At 52.0% G+C, this 23,111-nt stretch overlaps 1 protein-coding gene across 1 annotated transcript in view; it reads right to left on the minus strand.

Moving 5' to 3' along the window:
- LOC146869583 (uncharacterized) overlaps positions 1-13,764 on the minus strand; it is a 167,286-nt gene extending 153,522 nt beyond the window's left edge. Inside the window, exon 1 of the mRNA XM_085606376.1 lies at positions 12,663-13,764. Coding sequence (XP_085462502.1) covers positions 12,663-12,723 — 61 coding nt within the window. The 5' untranslated portion in view covers positions 12,724-13,764. The remainder of the gene's footprint in view (positions 1-12,662) is intronic.
- Positions 13,765-23,111: the final 9,347 nt, after the last annotated feature.

Genomic DNA, 23,111 nt, shown 5'->3' on the forward strand with positions numbered 1-23,111 from the left:
TCCTGCCCTCCCTTCCTTGCCCCCTGTGTTCACCACTTACACACTATACTCAATACTTGTACCTTGCACCCCCCTTGTTTCCTGCCCTCCCTTCATTGCACCCTGTGTTCATCACTTATAATCTATAATCTATACTCAATACTTGTACCTTGCACCCCCCTTCATTCCTGCCCTCCCTTCCTTGCACCCTGTGTTCATCACTTATAATCTATAATCTATACTCAATACTTGTACCTTGCACCCCCCTTGTTTCCTGCCCTCCCTTCCTTGCCCCGTGTTCACCACTTAGACACTATACTCAATACTTGTACCTTGCACCCCCCATGTTTCCTGACCTCCCTTCCTTGCACTCTGTGTTCATCACTTATACTCTACACTCAATACTTGTACCTTGCACCCCCCCTTCATTCCTGCCCGTCCCTCCTTGAACCCTGTGTTCACCACTTATACTCAATACTTGTACCTTGCACCCCCCTTGTTTCTTGCCTTCCCTTCCTTGCGCCTTGTGTTCATCACTTATACTCCATACTCAATACTTGTACCTTGCACCCCCCCTTATTTCCTGCCCTCCCTTCCACCCTGTGTTCACCACTTATACTCCATACTTGTACCTTGCACCCCCCCTTCTTTCCTGCCCTCCCTTCCTTGCACCCTGTGTTCACCACTTATACACTATACTCAATACTTGTACCTTGCAGCCCCCTTGTTTCCTGCCCTCCCTTCCACCCTGTGTTCACCACTTATACTCCATACTTGTACCTTGCACCCCCCCTTCTTTCCTGCCCTCCCTTCCTTGCACCCTGTGTTCACCACTTATACACTATACTCAATACTTGTACCTTGCACCCCCCTTGTTTCCTGCCCTCCCTTCCTTGCACCCTGTGTTCACCACTTATACTCTATATTCAATACTTGTACCTTGCAGCCCCCTTGTTTCCTGCCCTCCCTTCCACCCTGTGTTCACCACTTATACTCCATACTTGTACCTTGCACCCCCCTTCTTTCCTGCCCTCCCCTCCTTGCACCCTGTGTTCACCACTTATACACTATACTCAATACTTGTACCTTGCACCCCCCTTGTTTCCTGCCCTCCCTTCCTTGCACCCTGTGTTCACCACTTATACTCTATATTCAATACTTGTACCTTGCACCCCCTTCTTTCCTGCCCTCCTCTCCTTGCACCCTGTGTTCACCACTTACACACTATACTCAATACTTGTACCTTGCACCCCCCTTGTTTCTTGCCCTCCCTTCGTTGCACCCTGTGTTCACCACTTATACTCAATACTTGTAGCTTGCACCCCCCTTGTTTCTTGCCCTCCCCTCCTTGCACCTTGTGTTCATCACTTATACTCTTTACTCAATACATGTACCTTGCACCCCCCCTTCATTCCTGCCCGTCCCTCCTTGAACCCTGTGTTTACCACTTATACTCAATACTTGTACCTTGCACGCCCCTTGTTTCTTGCCCTCCCTTCCTTGCACCCTGTGTTCATCACTTATACTCTATACTCAATACTTGTACCTTGCACCCCCCTTGTTTCTTGCCCTCCCTTCCTTGCACCTTGTGTTCATCACTTATACTCTATACTCAATACATGTACCTTGCACCCCCCCTTCATTCCTGCCCGTCCCTCCTTGAACCCTGTGTTTACCACTTATACTCAATACTTGTACCTTGCACGCCCCTTGTTTCTTGCCCTCCCTTCGTTGCACCCTGTGTTCACCACTTATACTCAATACTTGTACCTAGCACCCCCCCCCTTGTTTCTTGCCCTCCCTTCCTTGCACCTTGTGTTCATCACTTATACTCAATACTTGTACCTTGCACGCCCCTTGTTTCCTGCCCTCCCTTCCTTGCACCCTGTGTTCATCACTTATACTCTACACTCAATACTTGTACCTTGAACCCTGCCTTGTTTCCTGCCCTCCCTTCCTTGCACCCTGTGTTCACCACTTATACTCAATACTTGTACCTTGCACGCCCCTTGTTTCCTGCCCTCCCTTCCTTGCACCCTGTGTTCATCACTTATACACTATACACAATACTTGTACCTTGCACCCCCCCTTCATTCCTGCCCGCCCCTCCTTGAACCCTGTTTTTACCACATACACTCCATACTCAATACTTGAACCTTGCACCCCCCTTGTTTCCTGCCCTTCCTTCCTTGCACCCTGTGTTCATCACTTATACTCTACACTCAGTACTTGTACCTTGAACCCCGCCTTGTTTCCAGCCCTCCCTTCCTTACCCCCTGTTTTCACCACTTACACACTATACTCAATACTTGTACCTTGCACCCCCCTTGTTTCTTGCCCTCCCTTCCTTGCACCCTGTGTTCACCACTTATACTCAATACTTGTACCTTGCACCCCCCTTCTTTCCTGCCCTCCCCTCCTTACACTCTGTGTTCACCACTTATACACTATACACAATACTTGTACCTTGAACCCCCCCTTGTTTCCTGTTCGTCCTTCCTTACACCCTGTGTTCACCACTTATACTCAATACTTGTACCTTGCACCCCCCTTCTTTCCTGCCCTCCCCCCTTGCACCCTGTGTTCACCACTTATAGTCTATTCTCAATATTTGTACCTTGCACCTACCCTTCTTTCCTGCCCTCCCCTCCTTGCACCATGTGTAGGAGAGTAGGATCTGCTTCTTATGGTTACCCCCACTTTTTGCTGATGTTTCACTGTTTTTCGACTTAGCCATACTGAGGTCCTGCTAATCAGGACCCCAGTCTATCTGTTTCCTACTCTAAATTGTTTACATGTACTTTAGGTACACTCCAGATTGGATTCCGGGGTACCTTTGTGAGTCCCTAGTATATTGTATACTATGTACCCAGGGCATAGGTAACCCAGACGCCTACCAGGGGCTGAAGCATGTATTTTGCCACCCCTGGGAAGCCTGTTAAAATTACACAATAGGTCTGCTACTGCAGCCTGTGTAAGGTGGTGTATGCACCCCTTACTGAGATATAGGTTACCTATATCTCTCCATATCACTGCACTTGTAAACCTATCAGTCATCCCTATGGCAGGATTTAACAATCCGGAAGGCAGGGTGCTGGGTTTCATGTGAGAGGGCGCATGAGCAGAGCCCCTCTGCAGCTTTCGGAATCTTTATTCCGGGGTTGTTTGTGATGCAGCCAAACCATATACTCTTAAGTGCATTATAACCTCACGGTAAATGCTAACTTTGGAATGGCTGCATAGAAACATGTCGTGTTTGGTGTCAAACACCTTGGAATCATACCTCCACACCAGTAACTGGTGTGGAAGGTATGATTCCACCCTACTAGAGGGAGAAACATGGCACCATTGGTATACCCGGTACCAGCTTAACAGAACCCTGGCATCACAAAATGGATGCTGCTGCCACAGACACAAGTCTGACCTCCTGCTGCGGGACGAAACTCTGGCAGGGGAGGCCTGGACAATAGGCTTCCTGTCAAAGGGAGGTGTGACCATCTCCCAGACAGGCTTTAGTGTATTGGGGCTGGGTGGGTGCACTCCAAGAGTGCTTTGAGGTCTGCTCTGGGGGCACATTTGGTGTCCCTGAGTGTAGTCCAGCTCAAACCGGTTGCAGGGGCCATCAGCCCCTGCTTTGGTGCGAAACTGGACAAAGGAAATGGGTGTAGCCACCCCTCTTTCCAGACCCTCCCATAGGTAGGTCCCCAGAGCTAGTCCAACCCCTTCCTTGGGTATAAAGTAGGAACCCCTGACTACAGGATTTACCTGGACGAAACTCTGATACATAATCTTGGAACTTTGACGATCTCCAAAGCGCTAGATGACTGAAGAATCTCCCTTGGAGTAAAGGAGTTACTCCCCTGCTTGGCAGGCACCAAAGACGCAACGGTCCGGTCTGCATCTCCGAAGCTCCCGAGGACTCTGAAGAATTTTGCAACACAGGAGGTGGGTTCCCGTGGTCTCTGAGGTCGATCTGTGCGCTCAGCAACCCTGGGGCCTGTATCCCTCGTGGAGACCGTGCAACCCGAATCCCTGGGCACCGCAACCATTTGCAGAAGCATCAGCTTTGAGGCGACCTCTGCAGCTGTGCTTTGGGTTACTTGTAGCCCTGACCCCAAGGAGCATTTGCACCGAAGATTGTCCGCCTACACTCCACGAGTGTTCCGTGAACTGGCCCTTTGTGTTTGCTCTCGATGTCCCTTCGCGATCCCTGGTCCGTCGACTGGCGGGTCCCTGTGAAGGCAACTCTAACTCTGATTTTGCTTACCTGGTTGCTCCATACGTGCCCTGACTCGCCCTTGCTTGGGGGTCCCCAGGACCTTGCTGGTCCGCACCGAAGCATCTTTTCTCATCCTGCGTGGGTTGCTGTTGCGAAGGCTAGTTGTGTTCAATCCGAGCACCGACACCACATCACTCGACATCCTTTGTGGGACAGCTCGCCCCTGGCTCCTGGTTGTCGTCGACGTCTCCTGTTCCCCGTGGCAGGGAGTCAAGCTTCACCTCTTTGCTCCTGAAGCACTCAACATCGGTGGGCATTCGTCTATTGTGCCCCTGGTCACTGGCTAGTGAACCAGACTCTGTCCCCTCTGCTTTCAGGTTCTTCACATCTTCGATCCAGGCTCAGCCCGGACACTTCTCCTCTTCCTGGCAACAGCACTTTGCAGCAGATCGCCATTGAAATAAACAACGATTCCCAACACCATTTGACACCTATGCACCCGGCTTCCCTGGGTGAGGTAACTCAAGTACTCCGGTGCTCCCGTGGGTGTTGCCCTAGAACCCCCCAAGTCTAAAGGGGTTTGCTCAAAGTCCTCTCCTAAGTGTCCTTTATCTTTAATATTCCAACCGCAACTTTCCCCATAGAAGGTAACAGAGCTCGCGGCTGTGTTTTCACAGTGCACACTCCCCCGTGGGTCCCCTGGGTGGTTCCTTGGGGTCCCGGCGATTCTACAGGCTCTAGGCACTGTGTCTAGGCAAGTCGTGGTTCTTAGACCACTTTCTTAAAATATGGTTTGGTCCCCCCCTGGGGCCCATTGTATATTGCGCTATTTACTGTTGTTTTTTTGAACTGTGATACGGTGTATCTTGGACTCTGTTGGACAGGCCACATGAAGGGCTTGCTCCCTCCCCGCATGACAGGGCCCAAGCCCCGGCCCGCCAGGTGTTATCCCCAAGAATCACCCGCACCCCGTCGCCCAACGGAACTCCTGCCCCCGGACATCCATGTATCACGGGACCGAACCACTACCGGCTCCCCCGACCGGCTCAGCCGCCATCTTGGGCCCTGCGCCACGAGTCCGCGTGGCCTCCACCCGACCCTAACCCTGGGCCTGGCCGGCCCCGACATCCCGGCACCACCATCCACCCGGGAGGTGAACGGACCACTTGGCAGGTCAATGGGAGGAAGAAGCGTCAAGGGCTCTCCCCCGCCAGGTGCCGATCGCCCTCCAGCTCCCCCAGGCGCTGGCTCCACCCCCTGCTGGGTGTCTGGACACCCTCATCCCGGACCCCCCGACCTCCAAGTGCGAGGGTCCGGACATCAAAGGGCGCCAGACCTATAACTAGGGCAGCCCCAGAGCAGGAAGGCAGTTGTATCCTGGAGTCGAGAGACACCGAGAGAACTCAGCCTTGACGGACTACTGGCGCTGCCGTAGCCCTGCCTTGTGAACTATCGTCCTGCCTGCTGGCGCTGCCGCGGCCTTCTGTAACATCCATCCTCGTCGGGACCTGCTGGCGCTGCCGCGGACCGTTGTAACGACCATCTTCACCGGGACCTGCTGGCGCTGCCGCGGACCGTGTATCGACCATCTTCACCAGGACATGCTGGCGCTGCCGCGGACCGTGTATCGACCATCTTCACCGGGACCTGCTGGCGCTGCCGCGGCCCGTCCAAGCTAGAACACCGAGCTCGAGGATTGTGAGCTATCCACCATACCATCTCAGCTACCAGACTGGTAACCAGACTGTCCCGCTACCCCCTTTTCCCCAACTTGAGAGACTCGAATCGAGGGGACCCCTGAGTCCAGACCTCCTTGTACCATTTCATCGTACCTTAAGAAATTGCCTATAAAGAACGCTAAATCTTCTCCCTGTGTGGTGTCTGTCTGTGGGGGGGGGAAGTTATTTATCTGTACGATCGCTGGAGACGGCTCTCCCCGGAGACCTCTCCCCTTGTCCTCGGCCGACCCTCCCGGTCCGTCTAACATTGGTGGCCAGCGGCGCGATCCGAATCAACGCGTAATCGTACAGAGAGTAGCTCACCCCACGACAAAACCACGATGTCAGCCAAAGATAGCGGTTCCACTGAGAAATTCCAAATGGATAAATTGGAAGAATATAGCCACCGCGAACTTAAACAATTCTGCATGGAACTAGGCATTGCTACCACCGGCCTGAGTACCAAAGACGATTTGAAGCACGCCCTTGAGTCGTGGGCGGAAACCGGGGTCGCCGGATCCTCCGACCAAAACGGTGTCGCACCAGAGGGGAACGCCACGGCTCCCGAGGAGCGAGGAACGGGCCTCTCGCAGGAAGAGATCCAAGAAAGAGAAAGAACCAATTACATGAGTTGGAAATGGCACGACTCAAGATGGACGGTGAACTAAAGTTAGCCGAGCAAAAACTAAATCTAGAACATCTGCGGCTCCGAGAAGAACGGGAAGAAAAACAGAGACAGAGAGAGCTCGAGGAAAAAAGAATAACATTCGAACACGAGCGCAAACTGGCGGAAATAGAACTTCGGAAACAGAATAAAGAACCGGGGGTGCCTGAGCGACCGCACACCCCGGGAGCAACCGAGAAGAAAGTCCACATCCCCAAGGATGTTGTCCGAGAGTATGTCCGAGAGGACGACATACAACAGTGGTTCAAAGCCTACGAGATCGCCATGACCTCCCACCGGATCGACCGGAGTGATTGGGGAGCCGGCCTATGGGGGAGGTTCGTCAACGAAGGCCGCGATGCCCTACTGCAGCTCCCAGATCACCAGATGTCATCCTACGACCACATGAAGGCTGCCCTCCTCACCCGCTACGGGCTCACACCCGAGATGTACCGCCAGAGGTTCAGAGACTGCACCCGGATCCCGGGTACAACTTGGGTGGAATACGTCAACTATTTCAGCCGAGCCTTCGAGGGTTGGATCAAGGGAAGCCACGTAACGACCTACGAGCAACTCTTTAATCTTATGGTATGGGAGCACCTGTTGAACAACTGCTTCGTCGAGCTCAGGCAGCACCTCCTCGACAGTAAATTGACTGACCCACGGCAACTCGCCGCCGAAGCTGACCGATGGGAAAGCACCCGAGTGGGCCGGAGAGGACCACACGAGCAAAACCGAAACAACCAGGGTCAGCACCGTCACCGAGGAGGAGGAGGAGGCCAGGGGCGAGGGAGAGACACCATCCCGGCCACTCCCGCGGCCAGCACCCCGCCCCTGGCCGGCCGGGGCAACCCCCCGATGCGCACGGGGTTCCGAGCCAACGTCACGTGCCACCGATGCCAGCGAGTCGGCCACTACGCCAGTGACCCGAGCTGCCCGCAGAACCAAACGCCAAAGCCCCGCCAGGTAGCTGCCGCCGCCCTGGGGGGAGAACAAATCTCCGAGGAACAGGAAGAATATGAGCAGGCCCAACAAGAGTGGGAACCGGCCGCCATGGTTCTAGCGTGCCTAGGGGGAAAAGACATGGTCCCGCGGGCTCCCCTACCCGCCAACACCCGGAAATATGGCCAGTGGGTGAACATTAATGGGCATCGGGCCGAAGCCCTACGTGACACAGGGGCCAGTGTGACGGCCGTCCGCTGTCACCTGGTGAAACCCGAGCAGATCCTGCCGAACATTCTCTGCCCCGTCCGCTCAGCCGACAATTCCGAGAGTCTGTGTCAGATGGCCTGCGTCCCCTTCGAATGGGGAGGGGTCTCCGGCCTGTTGAAGGTGACGGTCCGGGATGATGCCCCCGTGGACTGCCTCCTGGGGAATGACCTTGAGAGTTCCCCGTGGGCCGCCGTCGAAGGAAGAGAGCACCTGGGGATGCTGGGCCTCCCGGACTGGGTCTGTGTATCCACCCGGTCCATGGCCGCCCGTGCCGTCCCCCGGCCAGAAGAACCAGAATGGCCAGCACCTCCTCCCCCGGTCGCCCCAGTAGAGGACAACGACGATACCGACCCCCCAGAGCCAACGCCCGAAGGGGTCGCCCAGCCCCAGGACCTTCCCGGCCTGGCTCAGTGGCGTCAAGAAGGGGGGCCCACCCAGGAACAGTTCCGCCAGGAGCAGAAGACCTGCCCCTCCCTCGAGGGACTCCGCCAGCAAGCCAGCGCCCAGAGCGCAGGGGACTCCACCGGAACTCATTGGGTCTATTGGGATAACGACCTGCTATACAGTGAACAAAGAATCGCGGAGTTAGGGGCCAGTCGAGTGCTGGTGGTGCCCCTCCGTTTCAGAGACTTCCTACTAACGTTGGCCCACGACGTTCCCCTGGCTGGACACCTGGGCCAGGACAAAACCTACAGTCGCCTAGTGACCCACTTTTTCTGGCCGAAGAAGCGGAACGACGTCCTTAACCACTGCCGGTCCTGCCCCACATGCCAGGCCAGTGGGAAGAGCGGCCGTAAGCTCAAAGCCCCTCTGCAACCCTTCCCAGTGGTCACCACCCCGTTTGAGAGGGTGGGGATAGACATTGTGGGGCCCCTGGACCCCCGCACGGCACAAGGACATCGGTTCATCCTGGTACTGGTGGACCACGCCACCCGCTACCCCGAGGCTGTGCCCCTGCGAACTGTAACAGCTCCGGTGGTCGGCCGGGCCCTAATGGGGATCTTCTCCCGGGTGGGCTTCCCCCGAGAAGTCGTCAGCGACCGAGGCACAAACTTTATCTCGAAATATATGAAGTCCCTCTGGCAACAGTGCGGGGTCACCTACCGATTCACGACCCCCTATCACCCTCCAGGGAGCGGACTAGTGGAGCGATTCAACCGCACCCTCAAGGGGATGATTGGGGGATTGGAAGAGCCCCTCCGTCGCCAGTGGGATGTACTACTCCCGTGCCTCCTCTTCGCCTATCGAGAAGTTCCCCAGAAGTCCCTCGGCTTTAGCCCTTTCGAACTCCTGTACGGGCACCCCGTGCGAGGGCCCCTCAGCCTAGTCAAAGAAGGTTGGGAGATGGCCCCCCTAAAGACCCCTCCAGACGTCTTCAAGTACCTCCTGGCACTCCGCAATCAGACCCGGCGCTTCAGGGAGATGGCAAAAGCGAACCTCGAGGCCAGTCAGGAGGACATGAAAAAATGGTACGATCAGAATGCCTCCTCCGTCGAATTCGAACCTGGTCAACAAGTGTGGGTGATGTCCCCCACCGAACCATGTGCCTTGCAAGATAAGTGGACGGGGCCCTTCAAAGTGGTCGAGCGCAAGAGCCCCGTCACCTACCTCATCTACATGGAGTCCCCCCGGAACCCCCTCCGGGTCCTCCACACCAACAGACTCAAACCACACTTTGTGCGCTCGGAACTCAGCCTCCTGATGGCTACAGACAGTGGGGCGGAAGAAGACTCCGAGCCCCTCCCTGATCTCCTGAAAACCCAGGAGAACGACGGTTCCGTGGACGGGGTCCGGCTCTCCGATGCCCTCACCCCAGAGCAACGCCAGGGCTGCCGGGACCTCCTGCTGCGGTTCGCTACACTGTTTTCCCTCACCCCAGGGATCACCCCTTGGTGCTTGCACGACGTGGACACCGGGGACAGTCCCCCTATCCGACACCGGGCCTACCGCGTGCCAGATCGGGTACGGGCCTGCATCCAAGAGGAAGTATCCAAGATGCTCACGCTCGGGGTCATCGAGCCCTCGGACAGCCCCTGGGCCAGCCCGGTCGTACTGGTCCCCAAAGCCGCTGCCCCCGGCACCACCCCTGAACTGAGATTCTGCGTCGACTATCGGGGCTTGAACGCTGTCACCCGGACCGACGCTCATCCTATCCCCCGAGCGGATGAGTTGATCGACCGCCTGGGGGCCGCCCGCTACCTCAGCATCTTCGACCTAACAGCGGGCTACTGGCAGATCGGTCTCACACCCCGGGCCCAGGAACGGTCCGCCTTCTCTACCCCCGATGGCCACTACCACTTCAAGGTCATGCCCTTCGGCATGAAGAATGCCCCCGCTACTTTTCAACGTCTAGTGAACAAGGTCTTGGCGGGGCTCGAAGAATTCAGCGCCGCCTACCTGGACGATATCGCTGTATACAGCCGCCACTGGTCCGACCACCTTCACCACCTCCAAGAGGTCCTGCAGGCCCTCCAGCGGGCCGGCCTCACGATTAAGGCCGGCAAGTGCCAAATTGGTCAAGGGTCCGTGACCTACCTCGGACACCAGGTGGGAAGCAGTCTGGTGGCCCCGCTGCAACTTAAGATTGCTGCCATCCAGTCCTGGCAGCCCCCCGTCACGCAGACCGAGGTCCGAGCCTTCTTGGGACTCACCGGCTACTACCGGCGGTTCGTGAAGGACTATGGCAGCATTGTGGGGCCCCTCACGGGTCTCACGTCCAAAAACCACCCGAAGCGGATTAACTGGACCCCCGACTGTCAAGCGGCCTTCGAGAAGCTGAAGGCCGCCCTGTGCACCGCCCCTGTGCTCCAGGCCCCCGATTACAGTCGGGAATTCATTGTACAGACAGACGCCTCCGACCACGGCATCGGGGCGGTCCTTTCCCAGCTGAACCCCGAGGGTCATGACCAGCCGGTGGCCTTCATCAGCAGACGCCTCCTGGCCCGAGAACAACGCTGGAGCACAATCGAGAGGGAGGCCTTCGCAGTAGTGTGGGCCCTCAAAAAACTCCGGCCCTATCTCTTCGGTACCCACTTCCGGGTGCAAACCGACCATCGACCCCTGCAGTGGCTGATGCAGATGCGGGGGGAAAACCCAAAACTATTGCGCTGGTCCATCTCCCTGCAGGGGATGGACTTCACCGTGGAACATCGACTGGGCCAAGACCACGCCAACGCAGATGGCCTGTCACGCTTTTTCCGCCTCGACGAGAAGAGTCCCCAAGAGGATGGGTGACTCTCCCCGCCTTCAGCTGGGGGGGACGCATGTTGGACAGGCCACATGAAGGGCTTGCTCCCTCCCCGCATGACAGGGCCCAAGCCCCGGCCCGCCAGGTGTTATCCCCAAGAATCACCCGCACCCCGTCGCCCAACGGAACTCCTGCCCCCGGACATCCATGTATCACGGGACCGAACCACTACCGGCTCCCCCGACCGGCTCAGCCGCCATCTTGGGCCCTGCGCCACGAGTCCGCGTGGCCTCCACCCGACCCTAACCCTGGGCCTGGCCGGCCCCGACATCCCGGCACCACCATCCACCCGGGAGGTGAACGGACCACTTGGCAGGTCAATGGGAGGAAGAAGCGTCAAGGGCTCTCCCCCGCCAGGTGCCGATCGCCCTCCAGCTCCCCCAGGCGCTGGCTCCACCCCCTGCTGGGTGTCTGGACACCCTCATCCCGGACCCCCCGACCTCCAAGTGCGAGGGTCCGGACATCAAAGGGCGCCAGACCTATAACTAGGGCAGCCCCAGAGCAGGAAGGCAGTTGTATCCTGGAGTCGAGAGACACCGAGAGAACTCAGCCTTGACGGACTACTGGCGCTGCCGTAGCCCTGCCTTGTGAACTATCGTCCTGCCTGCTGGCGCTGCCGCGGCCTTCTGTAACATCCATCATCGTCGGGACCTGCTGGCGCTGCCGCGGACCGTTGTAACGACCATCTTCACCGGGACCTGCTGGCGCTGCCGCGGACCGTGTATCGACCATCTTCACCGGGACCTGCTGGCGCTGCCGCGGACCGTGTATCGACCATCTTCACCGGGACCTGCTGGCGCTGCCGCGGCCCGTCCAAGCTAGAACACCGAGCTCGAGGATTGTGAGCTATCCACCATACCATCTCAGCTACCAGACTGGTAACCAGACTGTCCCGCTACCCCCTTTTCCCCAACTTGAGAGACTCGAATCGAGGGGACCCCTGAGTCCAGACCTCCTTGTACCATTTCATCGTACCTTAAGAAATTGCCTATAAAGAACGCTAAATCTTCTCCCTGTGTGGTGTCTGTCTGTGGGGGGGGAAGTTAATTATCTGTACGATCGCTGGAGACGGCTCTCCCCGGAGACCTCTCCCCTTGTCCTCGGCCGACCCTCCCGGTCCGTCTAACAGACTCTAATCTCATAAAGAGATTAGTAGTGAGTGTTTAGAAATAAATAGGTATATTTTATATAAACCTTGTTTGATTCTCCTTTCATTTAGTTATTCAAGAGGTTATAATCTGGTAAACCAAGCTGCTTTACACTCCTTCCGAATGGAAACATTATATCGACCCTGCCCCGAGGGCAGGTTTTGAAGCAGACACAGGAGTGTTTTCTCTTTGACTGCACTATATGGATGACGGAGAGGGGTGGACACGTCTAGGGAAAGAAAACACGTCTTCCTCTTAGAGTTACAGAGGACTGTTTCGGCAGCAGGTGCACAAGTGTTGCTGCCTCACGTTTTAAAAAAAAAAGTCAATTTTTGTGGTCTGTTACTTTAATACACTCAAGTCTCTGGGTGTGAGCAAAGACTACAATTCCCAGAATGCTGCATCAGCTGAAAGGAGCCCTCTGGTAACCACTAGGAGTAAAACAAGCATGCAGCAGTGAACATGTGTAACTCACCACATAGTGCCAGCGCGTAGAAAGGCAAGGCCTTGCTGGTGAGGGGGTCTCTGCTGCCCATACTGGTCGACCTCCTCCTGCTGCGGCCTCCAGAAGCGTCTCGGGCGCGACGTCCAGCAGCCTCCACAGGCGAGAGCAACCACACCCTCCACAGGCGCAGTCTCCAGAACCCCCACACCTGCGACTTCCACCAATGTCCACAGGTGCAGCCTTTGGTAGGGTTCACAGGTGCAGTTTCTAGCGGGGTCCACAGGCGAAGCCGCTGGCAGGGTCCACAGGTGCAGCCTCTGGTATGGGGTCACAGGTGCAGTTTCTGGCGGGGTCCACAGGTGCAGCCTCTGGTAGGGTCCACGGGTGCAGCCTTTGGTAGGGTCCAAAGGTGCAGCCTCCAGTAGGGTTAACAGGTGCAGCCTCTGGTAGGGTTCACAGGTGCAGCCTCTGGTAGAGTGCACAGGTGCAGCCTCTGGTAGAGTGCACAGGTGCAGTCTTAGGAAGCGTCCACAGGAGCAGCCTTTGGTAGGGTTCACAGGTACAGGTAGTATCTAAAGGTACAGCCTCTGATGGGATCCACAGGCACAGTCTCGGGCAGGTTCCACAGGTGCAGACTCTAGTAGGGTCCACAGGTGCAGCCTCTGGCGGGGTCCACAGGTGCAGCCTCTGGCGGGGTCCACAGGTGCAGTGTCTGGCGGGAACCACAGGTGCAGTCTCGGACAGGTTCTACAGGTGCAGCCTCTGGTAGCGTCCACAGGTGCTGTCTCTAACGGGGTACATAGGTGCAGTCTCTGATGGGGTCCACAGGTGCAGTCTCATGCAGGCTCTACAGGGGCGGCCTCCAGCAGCCTCTCACAGGCGCAGTGTCGTCAGTGCCCGAAGACTCTTTAAGGAAGTCCCTCTCTCCCATCACGCGGACTGCTCTCCTGACGACCTGCTCCCCCACCCCCTACCGGAGTCTCCCAGTGTCATTCACCGTCACCTGCAGCCGCTCCCTCGCTGACAGGAGGAAGTTTCGTAATTTCTCTTTAAGGAATCTGTGACGTGATCACTTCACACAACCTGGAGACAAGCATCTCTGTAGAATGCCAGCCTCGCCCTGAGCGCTCGCGGCCAGGTATCTGCCTTCATCTGCATAACTAGTGTCCCCTGTAGCCTCGTGACCCTCCAGCACCCCTGAGGCAGAGCTCTCAGGATGTCATTGATCCCAAGAACATGACGTAAACAACCCCTCCCCCGCATCACAGAGGCATTACGATTCACCGAAGTGGAGCGGGTCCACGGCGGGGATCCTTTCTAATTATTGTTATATAGCGCTTCAGCCCCTCCTAAGCACATTAATAGCCAGTGCCGCTATTACCAAATGTAATGCTGCTGCTGAGTTCCAGAGCTGTGACGTGTCCTGGTTCCATGCTTGCTTAGTTAACCCGTCCGAGGTGTATTTTTTGTATTATGGAAATTGCAGTTATTTTTAGTGTGAAGCCGACCAGTCTGGTCTGCTAAAGACATTGTGGGACACTCTTAAAGCTGATTTAGGAATACATTCTACCGGTTGCTCACTGTTGGTTTTGTAGTTCGTAACTCACATTTGCTCGCTTTGTATCTGCTGGCTTTATGTGTTCTTGGCTGCCCAGCAGAGGCGCAACTAGAGCCAAATTGGCAGATAAAAATTTCGGGGGGGGGGGGGTGTTGGCTGAATCTTTAAGCATTAGGCAGAGTGGAGCTGATTTTTTTTTTGGGGGGGGGGGGCTCAATCTTTAAGCAGAGTGGAGCTGCAGGGTCTCTTAGAGGGGGTGACACTCCAGCGAGGCCTCATTAACATGCAAATGGTCTTTTAAAGACCTGTGAAGTGCACGGGTGCGGCTGTGTTTGTGCCCGAGACGCTGTCTCATCCTGGGCTGCCACACACGAGGGGGGGGGGGGGGGGGGGGGCGGGGCTGAGGCCCTTTAAGTCCAATGGGTGTTGCGCGCCCGCTGTCCAGCATGGCTTCCTCGCTTCTGTGGAGTGTAGCCTGTTCACCACCTCTTCTTGTATTCTTCCACGGTGCTGTTTCTGTAAAAAGACCTTTACATTTGATTCTCATCTTGTCACAGTTGCTGGGCACTCTGATCTAGAGGTCAAATGTCAGGCTCTGTCTTCGGAGGGAGCTTAATGTTTACTTTTCTTTTGCTGACTGACTTCAAAGTGAGTGGATTTGTGATATTCTTGCTTGATTTCTGGGTGTGGGAAAGGAAACTATTTTTTTCCAGCACACGACAAAGTTTAATTGTCAGTAAATAAACTGCGAATATATATTAGAATTAGGAAATCACAAATACACATTTTTTGTAATTCTGAAGGTTGGTGGAAACAAACATTTTATTACAATTAGACCAAATCCAGCCGGCCCGTGCAGGTGAGAGCGCTGGGGCGGTTGGGCCCTGTGGGGGGGATTTCGATGGACGATGACGAGGGAAAATTAATTATTTATTTTATTTTCCCTCGTCATCGTCTGTTGAACATCTCCCCCTCCCACCGGGCCCCACGCTCTTACCTGCACGGGCCGTGGCAGACCAAATCAATCCACTAGGGGATGCTGTTTCCACACCTTAATGTTTGTGCGCTGTATGTTTTTTATCAGTTAAGCTGTATTTGCAAATGTGATGGTGCTTTCAATTGAAAGTGTGTTGTCTGTGATGCCCGGTTGCTCATCTGTTATCTTCATTGCTCTGAGTCCTCGTCTTCCATTTCCACTCCTGAGCCCCTCCCTCCCTCCCTGGTTTCTGTTTATGAGTTGGAGGTGCTATGACGCAGTCTGTGCCGACCGTGTTATAGCGCTTTTTAGGTCTCGCCTGAGACAGCGCTTTAGCGCTGCTCTGGCGAGACTTATAGTAAGCGAGTTTTGGAAGTGCAAACAGTGGCTTTTCAGGCCTCCAAATACAGTGCATGTGCGCCGTCCGGGCGCGCGCACCATTTGGAGGCCTGAAAGCACTCGTTTGCTTTCACTTTCGCCGTGATGTGATCGCGATCGCGATCACTTTCAGCGCACCATTTGGCAGCCTGCGTGCCCGCCCCCACTCCCCCCTCCCACTCCCTCTTCGTCGCATCAAACAAATTCCTGGCTGGGGTAAAAAGCAGCGTCACTGCGGGCTCGTGGCTTCTATTAAACGCAGGAACAGTGTGGGAACTTGCCTCTGAATTTTGCACAGCGACAGCGCTTTTAGAAAAACACGCAAAACGCACACATTCGACTCTTTTGCAGAGACTTGCAACTCTCGGGACGGTGAAACGTGATCCCGGGGCTTCAAAAAGCAGTCAGTACAATGTGTCTGTCTTTCCCTTTCATTTAGCTTCTTTCTTCTTTTCCCTAACTCTACACAGACCGGAATCTGTTCAGGGGAATGTTTGTTCTTTTCACTTCACTTTCCTTCCTGTCAGGGTTTTACGCTGGTCTGAATTACCCCCGCCCTGCCTCTCACTCCAAAGTGCCTGGTAAAACCCAAAAAACGCCGTCCCCTAATACGGAACGGTGCACGTGTGCGGACCAGGCTGTAAGGAGGACAGTGTTTAGTGCTGTACTCTCAAAACAGCCAGTCCGTGAAGTTAGCAGCGCTGGTCGGTCTTCCTGTGCGAGTGTTTGCCCCTGTCTATATGTCTGCTCCGATGAACACTTGTGTGCACTCTATGTAAATGCATGTGTGCACACTGCTGTATCAGTGTGTGCTCTCAGTCGCGTTAGTGTGTGTTAGTGTCTACGTTTTGTGTTACACTAGGTGCTCTAGTGTGAGTATATGTATTATTTTTTCAGTGTGTGCACCTGCTTGTAGTACCGTGGAGTTGGTGCTCGTGTGCGCTCTTGTGTCACTGTCGTTACACTTTGTTCCTGTGTGCGCATACCTTTGTTCGTGTGTGGGTACATGCTTTTGTGTTTATGGGTCCACTTATGCTTTCTTGTCGCCTCTGCATCACAGTGTACGTGTACTCTTGTGTTTGCACGTTTGTCTTGCGTCACATTGTGAAAGCTTTTTGTTGGTGCTTATGTACTCATTGGTCAGAGTGTGCAGCTGCTCTCTAATCAATATTTGTGTGCCCCAGTGTCACTGTCTGCTCTTTTGTGTCATACTGTGCATGCACACGAATGTCAGTTTGTGTATGATTGGTGACAGTTTGTACATGTTTGTGCTCTTGTGACTCGATGTGTATGCTCTTCTGATAGTGGTTGTGCGCTTGGATCAATGCGTGTGCTTTTCTGTCAATGCGTGTGCTCTCGTGCTTAAGTGTGTTCTTGTGTTAGTGTGTGCACTTGTGTGTTCTCCTGTGTCAGGATGTGTATGTTCGTGTGTCCAATTATGTGCATTGTCAGGTGTCAGTGCTTTTAAGCTTGTGTGTCAACATGTGTATACTCTTACGGCAGTACTGTACATGTTTTTGTATCACTTTGTATGTGCTTGTGTCATCGTATGTATGGGCTTGTAAGTTTGTGTGTTCTTTAGTGTCAGTGTGTACTCGTGTGATTTTTGTGTATGATCTTGTAGTGTCTATATTCTCTTGTGGCAGAGGTTGTTTTCTATTGAGTCAGATTCTGTACACACACGTCAGTATGAAGGTGCTGTTGTGTCAGTGCTTTTGTATTCCCGTGTATACGGTTGTGTGTGATGGTGAACTGGTGTCAGATAGTGTACGGACGTGTGCCAGTGTGAGGGTTTTCTTCTGTCATGTGAATGTGCTCTTATGCCACTGTATGTGCACTATTATGTCAGTGTATATGTATGCTCTGGTGCCTGTCTGCGCGCCGCTCCTGTGCTCTTGTCTGGGTGTTCTGTGGACAGTGTATGCATTCTTATGTATCACAGCATGTGTACTTTTGTGCTACACTATGTATGCTCGTGTGTCAAGATGTTTGGGCTTATGTTATAGTGTGTATGATTTGGCTTCTGGTTGTGTGTTCTTGTGACATCGTGCGTGTTCTTGTTTCAGTGCGTATACGTTGTTGCGTCAGTGGGCATGTTATTGTGTGTCACACGCAGTAATGTTTATTTTGGGGCTTTTATTCAGGCCGGAGTTGCCCCAAAGGCAGCTACTTTGTCCCAATTACGTTGTCCCGATTTGTTTTATTTTATTTAAAATGTGTCACTTTCCTTTTGTAAACTATTGACAGGTATGTTTAGGTAACTTTCCTGTCCAGGGCGCACTGCCTGTAACGTCGCTGAGGGGAGTTAAACTGCCCGATGCAGAAATCTGTGTGAAACGTCTCAGTTACGTGTACCAACGCTAGTAAGGTGTTTCAGGGCATGAGGTTAATGTACTGAAAGCGGAGCTCTGTGTATCAGGAGAGGTCACAAGTTAAAATATGTTTAGTCCGTATTTATTATGCTTGTTGAAAGTGGACCCTGGCACCGTCGTAACTCACACCTCAGCCTCACCTCCGCGTACACAGTCTGGCGGGAGCTTATGGTGGCATTGGTGTGAGAGTCCAGACGAAGGGCAGCTGCAGACACTGTCCGATTAACCAAGCCAGAGATCAAGCACAACAGACCTCTCCGCTCTAGCCTCAGTCTCCAGGAAACGCGATGCCATTTCGCCCAATTCTTCTGCCTGACAGGAACTTCAATGGAATAGATCTCGCATTTACGTGACTTTGAACAAATTGCATTGTAAATGACAATGCCTTTTATTTATTTTTTTGTTTTGGAACATAAATAAAAGGCATTGTCATTTACAAAGCCAATAGTCTAAACTTGCGTAAATATGAGACCTATCTCGCATTTGCGAGAGTTTAAGCTACTGGCAATGCCAATAGCTCAAACTTTAATAATGCGAGACCTATTGCATTGCAAATGCTTGTTATTGTTCTCACTTCTAACCATGCTTCACAGCAGCCACACATCTGCACAACATGACTTAAAAACATTAAAAAGCAAAATAGTAGAGGTATTTGGCTTTGTTAATGTTTTCTCGCCATGTGGAACAGCTGCATGGTTGCCGTGCAGTATGTTTGAAAGTCAAAAAAAGAAAAGCGATCGCAAGCGTACAACATTGGGTGCGTCCTAGCACTTCCGTGGGCATTAAACCATGCTGCACTGCAGCTGCACTGCTGTACAACATGGAGAAAAAACATATTAGATAAGCAAATAGATCTCAAATTGGCTTTCCAAAGCTTGTTTGTTATTATGGATTGAACGAAGCTGCTAACGCAGAGACATACAAATCAAGACTGAATGTGCTACTCACACATACCTGGCAAACTTTCTCAATTTACCAGCCTCAGAAGGATGGGAGGCAGAGTCAAGCCTGCTGGGGTTCAAACTAGTGATTTGCATTTCAATACATCAACAAACCACCCTCCTAACTTGTGAGGATGTGACATTCCACAGTGACCAGTAACATCCTTTCAATGTGCAGGCGGGGATTTGATTCATTATTAAATGCATTCAATCCATAATTTAAAAATCATTTGTCTCTTGAGTGTTCATGCAAAAGAGACCTTCAAGCTGCAGATAACATAGTACAAATGTGAGCCTTCACTTAGAGGAAAAAAATGCAAACCCCTACTTGTAACTTGCTGCTAACTCATTTTTAACATCGTGATATTAGTGGCTATTAAGTTCATTTTGTATTTAATATGTCTGTTAGTGCAGATAGATTCAGCTCTCCTGCACTCTCAAGCAGTGCAACAAAAAATATTACTCAATAAATGCTGCCTTATGAGTCAATGACTCGATTTTCAGGACGGACAGATCAGAAAAAAGCATTGGCAAAGCCAATAGGTCTTGCCTATGGGAGGTATTGACTTTGTTAATGTTTTTAGCCATGTTTTACAGCAGCAATCAACGACAACTGGAGGGCAAGCAGATACAGTGGGAGTGAGAGGCTGCGGAGAAAGCAGCGGAAATTGGGAAGAGGGAGGAAGGGTGCAAGTAACAGGATAGGTACACGAGGGAGCCAGCTGGAAAAACACTCACTCTGGCACAGTGCTTAAAAACAAAGATAAACATAGCAACTAACAAAATGAGCAGTTGAAGGACACAAGTAATGGGTCCATGCTCCAGGGGATGGTCAAATACACATAGAGGAAGGAAGCCTGCAGCAGCCGACCAAAAAAAGCAAGCTAATAAGAGTGGCAAAGGAGGCTGGGAATGGTCTGTCTCTGTGGGAGTGCTCCCTGCCAGCCCTCATACACTTTAGACCCAGTTTGAAGCCCTCCCTCTAGTTACTTCATGAACTTCGAAAGCTTCTTGAAGTAAGACTGACCACTATGGCCGGAGACACAACATGCTCTATATACAGTTAAATAACTGTGCTACACTTTGGCCTAAAATGACAGTCACTGGAAAACTGGAATTGCATCCTGTAGGCAGTGGCGTAATGTAAAAGGCTGGACCCCTGGAGAATGTGATGAGGGGCTCCTAAGTATCCCCAATGTTTCAGATTTCTATTGGCCTGAGGCTCAGTGGGGCCCCTAAAGAATTGGGGGCCCCTCAGCACCGCTGCGTTAGGCTGTAAATGGGCCGGTAAGCACAGGTACTGAGTACTGGCACTTCTTATGTTTTTCCTCTTAGTACCTGCACTTCTCCACTGCTAAGGAGAGTACCTGTAGGCTCATTAGCAAGTGTTTGGTATCTTCAATGTAGAACCTCATTTCGGTGACAAGCGGTCGTAGAAACCAATCCCTGAATTGGGAAAGTGGTTCGAGCACTGAGACTATGCCGGAAACAGGAGGGCTGCCAGGTGAGGCAGTTCTCTGTGTATTTTTGGAAGAGTATAAAAAATGGTATTTTAGGATTTACTGTAATCAAAAATTCAATATCCTTTTAAATAACCCATCCCAATTGCTTGGCCTCTTCCAAGGCCAAGAATGAGGGACGAATATCATCTCAGATCAAGAGTTTGAAGGGACTTCTACACTTCAAATGCTTCTACATATGGAACCATTATATACAAGCATGCCTCAAGAAGAAAGCCTTCGAGTTATTAAAGGCAATCTTACATACAGAGTGGCCTTTTGAAGCACCTGTCAAGTGGGTGGCGCAACTAGCCCGTCCGGCCTTCACAACAAATTTCTTCCACTTTGAAGATGCTAATTACCTACAGCAACATAGAACTTCAATGGGAAGCACTTTTGCACCGAGCATAGCCTGTTATATCTACACTAGTTTGAAAAACAGAACATATGAAGTAACAATCCCTTGAACAGGAGCTACACTTTGGCGCAGATATATATATATCCTGTATTTATAAAGCGTGAACAATTACTTGAGGATGTCAAGGCGCTGGGGGCTATCGGGAAGATTGAGTGAGCTATTGCCCAGAGTCACATGGGGCTGGGCTGATCTGCCGCTGGCACCGGGAATCGAACCATGAGCCCCCGGGTTCTGGAGTCAGCTGTCCTGGCCGTTGTGCCACACCTCTTCCCAAGATGATGTCTTCATCATCTTGCACGGTACCCTTGAAGATGCCACTCACTTGGATTGGCTTACAGCCGGAATCAAATCCCGAGATTCCATGAGTAACAGCAAGAATGAGATACCATATCCTAGTGACAGTATCAAAGGCTGAACAGGGCAGACTAATTCAAAAACTTTACACAAAACCAACAGATAAAAACATTCTCCTCCACTTTGAGAGCGATCGACCATGGAAACTCAAAGTAAAAAATACCGGTAGGATAATTCCTCCATATTAGGAGGAACTGTTCTACAATCAAGGACTACAAACAAGAGGCTTCTATACTTGCCGAGAAACTCTCAGATAGGCACTATCCGGAATGACGAATCCAAAGAGTGAATGAAAGAGCACAGAAAACCATAGAAAATTACTCTTACTTGATAGAAACAAGGACGGTGGAAAGGAGCTTATCTGTGTAACCACACAAGAGAACAGTTCAAGACATTGGCGTATCCTAACATGAAATAAACTTAGTTTGAGAAACCTCTGTTCTCTTTTTATGAAATATACCAGCCTATGGAACTTACTAGTACACACCAGACCCCTGAAAAATGCCATTACCTACCAGAATACTTTATGTACTCTGCCCAGTGTCATGGGCCACCATTCCTGCAGCCAATGCGCAGTGTGTCCCATTACAAAGAGGTCCACTTCTACTGACCTCAATCTAAGAACACCTTAGATAGAAAAAAGTCACACAAATTGTAATGCCAAAAATGTCATCTACCTGATCGAATGCCCATGCAAGTTGAGATACAGAGGCATGACATCACGTAATATCAAAATCAGGATTGGTCAGGATTGGCGAATGCAAGAGCAACATTAGATGTCAGAGATCCACCACAAAACTGATAAAACATTACCTAGAAATGGACATGATGACACAGCCTGGTTGGACTATCAAGAAAGGACATGACATACTGAAAACATTGTTAGAGCGTGAGCAATGCTGGGTGTACAGACTTAAAACCAATAAAAATGGCCTGAATAATAACATCTCTTGGAACTACCTGAATGCTATCTCTGAAAATGATGAGAATCCTTCTTGATCATTTAATTATTGCAGGGCCATTCTCCTTTTACAATGAATAAAACCCCAAACCTCTGCTGCTCTGGAAACTTGCTCAGGGTGTGATTAAAAATAACAACAGCATCATTTGTGCTTCTTATAAAACCGATTGACTGCTTACGCCTTTTGACCTCTGCCTCAGGTGATTATCCCAACACGTTTCTATACACGAATCGCTTTCACTTAATATTCTTTTTGCCTCAATTAGAAGGGCATTCCAACCAAGAAGCTTATTTTTTTTCTAATTGTGGTTGTGTTTATTTATTTCTCCCCCCTCCCAAGCCTGGTTGCCCACCCCTGGCAAAGTGTACCGTGCGACACGTCAGCCTGGGACCACATTTCCCATATTTCTTCGCACTGGGTGGTTGCGTGGTCACGTCATCATGTGGCGTCGAAAAACAGCTTCTTTAGAAGCGGCCCATCCAAGACAGCGTTAGGACAGAGTCAGCAGGAGTGAGGCCAAAGCAGGTAATCGGGCAGCGTGATTCCCTTGAATAAGTAAGTGCTTATACAAACAACTATTGCCTTTTCATTGAGCGCATTATTTCGGCAAATTATGACCGGCTTGTTGTGATCTTTAAACCCTCCAATACAGTTTGTGAATACAGGGGCACGCCCCCCTCCTCCTACCATGTTGCCTACAGAGTTATTTGACTATGGTATTGCTAGAAAGTCATTCTTTTGCCCTGTTCACCCTCATTTTTTGCCAACTGATACTGCTGGTAACTGACGCTGGCTGTGCCCTGGGCTCTGCTAACCATGCCCAGGGCCAGTGCTCTGATTAACAAGCATTGGCATAGCCAATAGGTCTCGCCTTTGGGACCTTATAATTATTTAGTTATGCAGCAGGTCCCAAAGTCGCGACCTATTGGCTATGCCAATGCTTGTTTAACATTGATTGCGCGTTGACTCCAAAGTAAGCATTATAACGCCTGGAGACACCTACCTCTAAACGTACTTCGAC

Source organism: Triturus cristatus, chromosome 1_1 (genome assembly GCF_964204655.1).
Source record: "Triturus cristatus chromosome 1_1, aTriCri1.1, whole genome shotgun sequence".
Lineage (NCBI taxonomy): Eukaryota > Metazoa > Chordata > Amphibia > Caudata > Salamandridae > Triturus > Triturus cristatus.